General features: G+C 35.0%; 1 protein-coding gene across 1 annotated transcript in view; it reads right to left on the bottom strand.

Annotated features, from left to right (window-relative positions):
• Positions 1-10,448, bottom strand: part of LOC130808396 (ABC transporter G family member 1-like) — a 26,444-nt gene that overhangs the window by 3,198 nt on the left and 12,798 nt on the right. Inside the window, exons 3-8 of the mRNA XM_057673872.1 lie at positions 1,538-1,617; positions 981-1,445; positions 660-749; positions 424-549; positions 123-317; positions 3-32 (exon numbers count right to left, since the gene is read on the bottom strand). Coding sequence (XP_057529855.1) covers positions 3-32; positions 123-317; positions 424-549; positions 660-749; positions 981-1,445; positions 1,538-1,617 — 986 coding nt within the window. The remainder of the gene's footprint in view (positions 1-2; positions 33-122; positions 318-423; positions 550-659; positions 750-980; positions 1,446-1,537; positions 1,618-10,448) is intronic.

Below are 10,448 nucleotides of genomic sequence, written 5' to 3'. Positions count from 1 at the left end.
GCTGCAACAAACATGAGCATTGATCCTCGAGCCTGCAAGTATCATACTATTTTTTGTTATTTCATATAATATAACTTCATTGAACTAAACCATAATAATTTGATAGTTTAGATTTGATTTACCTGAATTGAACCGTAAGAGTTTCCAATATCATAAAATATAGTCCCCACACATATGCAAAGTGCAATGTAGATTGCAAGCCGAAGCCAGTAGTACCCCAAATCACGATACATGTTCACGAATGACCTTTTGGTGAGAACAATCGATTGTGTGATGAAACTCGCATGATTTCTTTTTGATTCGGTTGAACCTCCTCCCTGCAACGTCAACAATCTTTTAGAGCTAACTATCAAAATCATACTAGTTCAATAAGAATCAGTAGACTTCAATCGTTCGAGTAACTATCAGCCTGTTTATATTTACCTGTTGGCATATCATTGAAATTTGTTGTTGTACTTCTGAATATGTTTGTGATGATCTGTATGAATCGACCAGCGTGTTTATTGCTTCTTCAGTGCTCTTCTTTCCACCAAAACCTTGCTCAATATCCTTACACAATGAAAATTATAAGTTCATGTACAGCAAATAGTATAATATTTAGTTTTATTTGATGATCAATAATACAATCATAACTACAGATTTTTAGGAGCACTACTTACAGCAGTTTCGAAATCTTTGTTGATGGTTCTTAGGTAATGATCTGAAGGGTTTCGCATGCTTGGACAGGGGAAGCCACTCAAAGCGAAAAACTGTGCAGAGAAATAAAATGATGCAAAGTGTCAATGGGTTTCGTTCGTTTGAGCCGGTTTTCCAGTTTTACGAAGGCTAACCAGAGTCAATATTTTTCTTACCCAGTATAGGCCCGTATCCTTGGGAAAAGCTACAAGTGGGCTGATAAGGGCCCAACCCCTCAGCCCACCAATTGCAGTCTTATTTTCGATTATATAATAGTAGTATAACTATTAGAGCAAAAGGTGTACCTCATTAGCAGTTGAAGCGGGACCAAAATACACAAGCTTTCCATATGAGAGGAGGCAAAGATTATGGAACAACTCAAAGACTTCACTGCTCGGTTGATGAATCGATGCAATAACTGTCCTATGATCCTGTTTGGCAAGCTTGATGATTCGGCTCATGACATGATAAGAAGCTGCGCTATCAAGACCACTAGTAGGCTCATCTAAGAACAATAACCTTGGTTTTGTCAAGATTTCAATGCAAATACTAACTCTTCTCTTTTGTCCTCCACTAAGACCTTTAACACTCCAACCTCCTATTCTTGTGTTAACACAACCTTGTAAACCCATGTCTCTAATTGCATCCTTAGCTCTCTCTAATTTCTGGGATTTAGTCATTGAATCTGGCAGTTGAAGTTGAGCTGAGTAGTATACAACTTCTTTTACTGTTAATGTTGTCATTAAAGTGTCATCTTGAGTTACATATGCCTAAAGTTTTGGACAGAAACATGCAATTTAGAACTAATAAACATAAAAACTGAGCATATAAAATGAATTTATGATGAATTGAGATGTCTTACTGAAGTTCCAAAAGCAAGAGTTTGTTTTCGACCATTGATCAAAATTTCCCCTGTTTGTCTGGTATTTGAACCTAGTCTTCCTGTGCATGAAAACAAATAACTAACTAGTTACACAAATGAATGAAGATACCTTAAAACCATTGATCTTAAAACCATTGATCATAGACACTGAAATAATGGCTGATAAAATACATGTATTATGACTTGATTATGACTTTTGATTGCTACTTTAAATATACCATGATGTGCAACTTTAAAAATAATTTAGTTCCGAAAGTACATACTTTCTTTCCACAAACTTCATACACAGTAGGTCATATTTAATTAAAGAAGTTCAAAATTTAGTTTGAAAACTCTCAAACATGGGAATCGAGTTTTGGTTTGACTTAGGTCATGGCACGAATTGTTTGATTAAAAACTCATTAATATTGAATACCGTAACATATAATACTAAAGGATAATAGTGGAGTTCTACATGGAATGTATAAAAAATCTTGGAGCAACAACCATTAATTTAACATTTTAGTTGAGTTAGTTTTTGGATATGGTATCAGAGCTAATATGACGGGTGAGAGGTATCGTGGCTCTGATACCATATGAGGGGGTGTAATTGCATAATAGAATATTGGAAAACTTACCCTGAATTCAACCTTTTTGCGATTTTCTTACAATAATCTCATCTATTGATTAAACATCAATAATCTGAACTGTGGATGGTGGAGATGGAGGATGGCAATCAAACAAGGTTGATGGTGGTGATGGAGGGTGACAGTCTAACAGGGGTTAACGGTGGTGATGGAGGGGTGGGTTTTGTTTTTAGTTTTTTTTTTATATTTTTATATTTTACTTTTACTTTAAGTATATATATTTTTAGGGAAATTTCATATGGTAGCATCCAGTTTATAATCCTAGTTGAGTACATATGTATTAGTGCTTGAAATGCACCTTTTGAACTTTATAATCCTAGTTAAGTAAAAATATTTATTAGTGCTTGAAATACACCTTTTAAACTTTATAATCCTAGCTATGTACATTAAATGAACATTATAGATTATGTAATAGTGCTTAAGGCACCTTTAGTAAAAAATGCTAACAATTTGAATAAAAAAAATTATTACAAAGTTTAAGAGCATTGATGAATCAAACGGTGAATTAAATGTCAAAATGGTGAATTAATATTTGAGAGCACAAAAATGGCTTAGGCCAAATTACAAAGACAACAACGAACACTAATAAGGGTAGAAACGTCAAAATGGTAAATTAAATGGAAATTTTGACAAGAATTACACGGAAAATGCTACGGCAGTTACATGGTGCATAAACTTGATGCTACCATGTGGAAAAATCTTACAAAAATACTACCACTCGTATTTCATGAAAGTTCGATGCTACCATGTGGAATGTTCCATAATTTTATTTTTAATTTGTGTTTTTTCCTTTATTTTTAAAAGAATTAATAATTGAGAAACAACAATCTTGAATAAGTATCCTGAGAGCAGTATCCTGTTCCCTTGCAAGATGTTGAAGATGAACGAACGCATGGAAGAAGGGTACTCTACGCAAAGGCCACCTATGTTCGATGGGAAATTCTATACCTACTGGAAAAATAGGATGGAAATTTTTATAAAGGCCGAAAATTACCAAGTATGGAGAGTAATTGAAATAGAAGATTTCGAAGTGACAACCATCAACTCCAACAATGAATCGATTTCAAAACCAATCACGGAGTATGAAAAAGAAGATTTTCAAAAGATAGAGATGAACGCTCTTGCTATTAAATTACTTCACTGTGGACTTGGTCCTAATGAGCACAATCGTATTATGGGTTGCAAAACTGCCAAGCAGATTTGGGACCTGCTGGAAGTTACCCATGAAGGTACCAGTGAAGTGAAGCGCTCCAAGATTGATATACTGATGTCCAGATATAAAAGGTTCGTCATGGAACCTAGGGAGAACATTCAAGAGATGTTCACCAGGTTCACAAATATCACGAATGAATTGGTCTCTCTTGGTAAGATCAATCCCGTTGATGAACAAGTTAGGAAAATACTTAGGAGTGTTCCTCAAGACGAACGCTGGAGAGCTAAGGTCACAGCCATTCAGGAATCGAAAGATTTCACCAAGTTTAATTTGGAAGAGTTGGCTGGTTCCCTAATGACTCATGAATTGCATTTGGGAACAGCTGACAGTTCTCGTAATAAAGGACTGGCTCTGGCAGCGGATGATAGTGAAGAATCAGACGCTGGTGAAGAGGAAGCTGCTATGTTGGCACGTAAATTCAAAAAATTCTTCAGGAACAACAAATATGGAAATCAAAGAAATTATAAGGAAAGAGGAACTGCTAACTTGAAGACAAATTTTGAATGTCACAAATGCAAAAGTACTGATCACTTCATCAAGGATTGCCCTCTATGGAAGAATGAAAAAGGCAAAGGGAAGACAAGGGAAGCTGGAAGAATACCTAGGAAAGAAAACTTCAGAACAGATTTTCGTAAAGCAATGATTGCAGCTTGGGGTGATACGGAAAGCGAAGCTGAAACTGAAGTTCCAAAAGAGGAAGAAACAGCAAATCTATGTCTCATGGCATCTCATGAAGAGACTAAGGAAAAAGAGGTAATGTCTTCTAGTTCATCTCCTAAACATCTATTTAGCTTAAGTAAGGATAAATTAATTAAATTATTTTTGGAGACACAAGAGAAGTTGGAAGAAAAAACAACTAAGTGTCTCCAAATTGAGAAAGACCTTAAGTTAAGTAAAGATCACATCTCATACTTGAATACTTTTAGGATCGATGTGCAAAGTAGATTTTTTTATTTGTTAGATAAGAATGTTATTTTAAAAGAGCAATTGGAGAAATTAAAGCACGTTTTTATTATTCTTAACATTGAAATAAATCAAAACAAATTGCTAAGATTAAAATGTGATGAAAATGATAAATCCACTTATGAGTTTAGCATGGAATTTCAAGAAATGAAATCAAAATTAGAATCCTATGAAATAGAAAATGAATATTTGAAAAATAAAATAAACTCAAGAGGAAAAGGGAAAATCAATGAAGTTCCCAAATGGATTCTAAATGCTAAACCAAAAGGTAAAGAAGGTCTAGATTATATTAAAAATGATAAAAAGAAAAAGGTTTATGTTGATCTCCCTAATAGTAAGATCTGTTCCTTTTGTGGCAAAACTGGACACCTGAAAAATCAATGTGTAAAAAGGGAACAGCATACCAAAGCAAATAAAAATTACGTCGAACGCATATGGATTAAAAAATATGATTCAAGTATTATCGACAGGGAACCAAAGGATGACTGGGTTCCTGTACCTAACCATTAAGTTGCTTTGCAGGTTCAAGTGAGGGGGAACAACTCATGGTATCTCGATAGTGGGTGTTCCAAGCATATGACGGGTGACAAATCTAAATTTCTCTCACTTGAAGCCTATGATGGGGGAACTGTAACCTTCGGTGATAATATGAAGGGTGAGATAATCGCCAAAGGAAAGGTTGGAAGGTCAAGTTCCCATGCCATTGACAATGTATTCTTAGTCGAGAATTTAAAACACAATCTTTTAAGTATTTCTCAATTTTGTGACAAAGGTAACTCTGTTAAATTTACTTCTGAACGATGCATAATTTCTAGGAACAACACAGGAGACCCTGTGCTTGAGGGAATCAGAAAAGGGAACACTTATGTAGTGGACCTGGACACTGTTCCCAAAACCAGTCTAACGTGTTTAAGTGTCATAGAAGTAGACCCACTACTTTGGCATAAGCGACTAGGTCATGCTAGTTATTCATTAATTAATGCATTAAGATCAAAAGACCTAGTTAGAGGACTACCAGCTATAAAATTTCTTAAGGAAGAAATTTGTGATCCTTGTGCCAAAGGAAAACAAGTGAGGTCATCTTTTAAATCAAAGAATTTGGTGACTACCACTAGACCGTTAGAATTAATTCATATGGATTTATGTGGACCTATGAGAACACAAAGCCGTAGTGGCAAAAGGTATGTGTTTGTTGTTATTGATGATTATAGTAGATTCACTTGGACATTATTTTTGGTAAGTAAAGATGAAGCTTTTGATCAGTTTGTTTCTTTTGCTAATAAAATACAAAAATTTACCAATAATCAAATTGTTCACATAAGGTCTGATCATGGGAAAGAATTTGAAAATTCAAACTTCATGAATTATTGCAATGAACATGGTATAAATCACAATTTTTCCGCACCTAGAACACCACAACAAAATGGAGTGGTAGAGAGGAAAAATAGGACCTTAGAAGAAATGGCTAGGACCATGTTGATTGCTAGTGGTCTACCTAGAAATTTTTGGGTTGAAGCCGTCAATACTGCATGCTATATTCTTAATCGTGTATTAATAAGACCAATCACTTCTAAGACACCCTATGAATTGCTCAAAGGTGTCAAACCCAATATTTCCTATTTTCGTGTGTTTGGATGCAAATGTTTTGTTCATGTGAATGGAAAACGAAATATAGGTAAATTTGATGAAAGAAGTGATGAAGCAGTGTTTCTTGGTTATTCATCACATAGCAAAGCTTACAGAGTTTACAATAAGAGAACAATGTGCGTAGAGGAATCTATTCACATAATTTTTGATGAAACTAACTTTTCAACAAGTGAATAGGAACAAATAATATTAAAATAGGTCTTACAAATTTAGAAGATGATGATGAAGGAGTTAAAATGCAAGATCTAGGAACAGCAGGTGAACAACCAATACAAGAAGAGGCAGGAGAAACTGACCAAATCCAGGAACTGCCAGCACAACAGGACCAGCGGACTGTTCCCAATCCAACTGTTCCCGCAGATGACTAAGATGATCCAGTAGCTGAACAAAATGCAAATCAAGATGCTGAATCAGAACATGCTACTGTTCCCTCCAGAGAATTTGTGCCTAAACCTTGGAAATACCAAAGTTATCATCCTCTTGATCTGATTATAAGTGATATGAATAAGGGAACACAAACCAGATCTCAACTGAGAAACTTTTGTGCACACTTTGCGTTCCTATCATCACTTGAACCCAAAAATCACGAAGAAGCTCTAAAGGATTCCGAATGGATAGTAGCCATGCAAGATGAATTAAATGAATTTGAAAGAAATAAAGTGTGGCACTTGGAACCCAAACCAAAAGGCAAGAAGGTAATTGGTTTGAAATGGGTATTTCGGAATAAGCTAGATGAGCATGGAATAATTGTAAGAAACAAGGCAAGACTCGTGGTCAAAGGGTACAATCAACAAGAAGGTATTGATTACACTGAGACATTTGCACCGGTAGCAAGGTTAGAGGCTATTAGAATTTTAATTTCTTTTGCTGCTTTTATGAACTTTAAGTTATATCAAATGGATATGAAATGTGCTTTCTTAAATGGATTTCTTGATGAAGAAGTGTTTGTTGAACAACCTCCTGGTTTTGAGAATGCCTCTTATCTTGATCATGTCTACAAGCTTGATAAAGCTCTTTATGGGTTGAAACAAGCTCTAAGGCAATGGTATGAAAGACTATCAAAGTTTTTGATTCGAAATGACTTTGTAAGAGGGAAAATTGATAAGACCTTATTCTTTAAGAACAAAGGTTATGATATTTTAGTTGTTCAAATTTATGTTGATGATATTATTTTTGGTGCTACCAATGATTTGTTATGTAAAGAATATGCCAACCTTATGGGCACAGAATTTGAAATGAGCATGATGGGAGAATTAAATTTCTTTCTTGGTTTGCAAATTAAACAAACTGAAAATGGTATTTTTATTCATCAACAAAAATACATCAAAGAACTTCTTAAGAAATATGGACTAAACAATGCTAAAACCAACCATACACCCATGGCTACAAATGTTAGATTAGATGAAGACCAAAATGGAACTAATATAGATCAAACTATGTATAGAGGTATGATAGGTTCTTTATTGTATCTAACTGGTAGTAGACCTGATATTGCTTTTAGTGTTGGTTTATGTGCTAGATTTCAATCAAATCCTAAAGAATCACACCTCACTGCAGTAAAAAGGATTTTGAGATATTTAAAGGGAATAGACGACTTGTCCCTATTTTATCCTAGAAGTGATGTTTATGATTTAAAAGGCTTTAGTGATGCAGATTATGCAGGTGATCTAGTTAATAGAAAAAGCACGTCAGGTATGGTACAATTTCTTGGCTCATTTTTAGTTTCATGGAGTTCTAAGAAACAAAACACGGTTGCATTATCCACAGCCGAAGCTGAATACGTAGCAGCAGCAGCTTGCTGTTCCCAAATGCTTTGTATAAAACAGCAACTAAGAGATTTTGGTATTAAAGTTGAATGTATTCCTATTTATTGTGATAATACCAGTGCCATATGTATATCTAAAGATCCAGTGCATCATTCACGAGCTAAACATATAAACATTAGACATCATTTTCTTAAGGATAACGTAGAACATAAAAATATTGTATTAAAGCATGTCAATACTAATGAACAAGTTGCAGACATTCTGACCAAACCGCTTCCAAGGGAACAATATGAAAAGATGAGATTGGAACTTGGTATGATCAAGCTCCACTAAAGATGGTTGCATAAAATTCCCAATGAAGCATCATGAAAAAAGAGGGTCAGGAATCAACCTCAATATTTTGATTGAGAATCAATTATTGCATGGATCAGGTAAACACGTAATAAAGTTTGTACTATGAATATTCTCTTGTTTGCATGTTGTTAATTTGATCAGACCAAAGCAATATGTTCGTTATTTTCTTTATAATATTTCATAATATCATAACTCATTTTTTTAAATTACTTTATTTTGATTTCGTATTTTATTTTGATATCATAAATTATATTATCATATTGTTTGAAAAATGTTTAGCCATTTTAAACTTAAATAAATAAAAATTTTAAGGGAAACGGTTTAATCCAAAATTCAATTCCAACTCCACTCAATCCTTCCATAACAAAAGCCATGATGAATGGCATTGATGAGATGGGACGTGAGGTAACCGTCAGCCATCTTTAAAAAGCCCTACCACATCAAATCACTCAAACTATCATCTTCCCTTCTCAAAACCGTCTCAAGAAACCGTTCTTCCTCTTCTCTCAATCTTTCAAAATTCAAACATGAAAACACCAAAATCAAGCAAGAAAACTTCTAAATCAAGAAAGAAAGCCTCTACATCCCACCAAAACATCCAGCCAAAACCCTTAAAAATTGTTCATCCACCCCCATTACTGAAAGCTGCACCATCACCATCCCAAGAAACTACTGAAAATGTTGGAACAAAACGAAAAATATTCTCACCAAAAAGTGAATCATCCTCCAAAGCGGTCAAGCGTTTGAAGCAAGTTGATCCTAACAGTGCTGAAGAGATTACAAAGGAAATGTCCGTCGGATTTGGGGTAGATAAGTACTGGTATGACTCTACACACTTTCCTCAACTGCATACTATTTTAAAATTTCAAGAATGGGAGGTTTTGATGACTGAGTTTAGTTGTAATCCCATTTTTCCAAACATTATGCGAGAGTTTATTTCAAACTTCTCCAATAATTGTGGAATGTGTTCTAGTATGGTTAGGAATATAAAATTAGAGTTTAATAGCGCATTGTTGGGGGAATGGTTCAATGTTCCAAATGTTGGGTTTGATACATATTGTGTTGATGCAAAGATAGTTTTTTCAGGAATAAATGAAAAAACGATTTTTAAGTTTTTAGGGATTACACAAAAGAAGGGTAAAATCAGTCACAATATCTTGTCTCCAATGCATAAATTACTTTACAATGTTGCACGAAGATTCATTTTGCCCCGAAACTCCAAGAGGAGTGAGGTGAGTCTACGTGATGCAACCTTGATTTATTGCATGGATAATCAAATAAAAATAAATTTTCCATCTTTGATGATATCACATTTATCTGACTGCATTGAGAAAAAGAATGTTGTTGGCTATGGGGGGCTATTAACTTGAATTTTTCGCAAGTTTGGGGTACCATTGGATGGGCTGGAGTTCCCAATGGGTCCCAATATGAAAATTGGTGCAAGATGTCTGAAGAATTTGCATCTCAAACTAAATGATGAAGGGGTGTTAGTAAATGAATCAGAAGAAATAATTGATGTAGGTTCTGATGAGGAGGAAATGGATGAAGAAGAAGGAGAAATTGAAAAAGAAGTAAAAATAAAGAAGGAAAAAGGAGAAGAAACAGAAAAAGAAGAAAAAATAGAAAAAGAAAATGAAGATGAAAAAGAAAATGAAAAAGAAAAGGAAGAGGAAGTAGAGGAGGAAGAACAAGGGCCTGTTCCCACTGAAGAAGGAAAAGAAGGGGAACAGGAAGAGGGGGCAAGAAAAGAGGGGGAACAAGGAGAGGAAGAAGCTTTAGGAGAAGAAGTGCCTCATGATCTCTGTCATGATTCCAGTAATGAAGAGGTTGTGATTGCATTAAGGAGGAAGGGTAAAGCAGTTCAAAGGAAGAGTAAGAGGCTTGCTTCAAAACAAAAGGCTGCATTGGTTGATGATATCACTTCTGAAACAATTCCTGAGCCTACTTCATATGAACCTCTCTCTCCCAAGCCAACCACTCCACCACCAAATCACTCTCCATCACCTATTCACTTTACACCACCACCATTTCCATCATCTCCTGGTACTGGTTGTGCTGATCCTATCTCTACAGCTTCCTCACATTCTTTTCTCTCCAAGATCATTGACCTACAGTCTCAATTTAGTGCTTTTCAAGATGAAGTTCGTGTCTCACTCGCTTCCATTGTTGATCAACTTACCATGATGGAGAATCGTCTTGGTGCAAAGTTGGATACAGTAGAAGTGCAAACCGAATATGTGGATGAAGAAGAGACTGCCCCTTGAACCCTCTCCCTATTTTTTTTTAAGATTTGAATGGCTGTTGCATTTCACAAACAATTT

Source organism: Amaranthus tricolor, chromosome 3, assembly GCF_026212465.1.
Source record: "Amaranthus tricolor cultivar Red isolate AtriRed21 chromosome 3, ASM2621246v1, whole genome shotgun sequence".
Lineage (NCBI taxonomy): Eukaryota > Viridiplantae > Streptophyta > Magnoliopsida > Caryophyllales > Amaranthaceae > Amaranthus > Amaranthus tricolor.
Note: the sequence above shows the minus strand (reverse complement) of the source record. Positions and strands in the feature narration are given on the sequence as shown.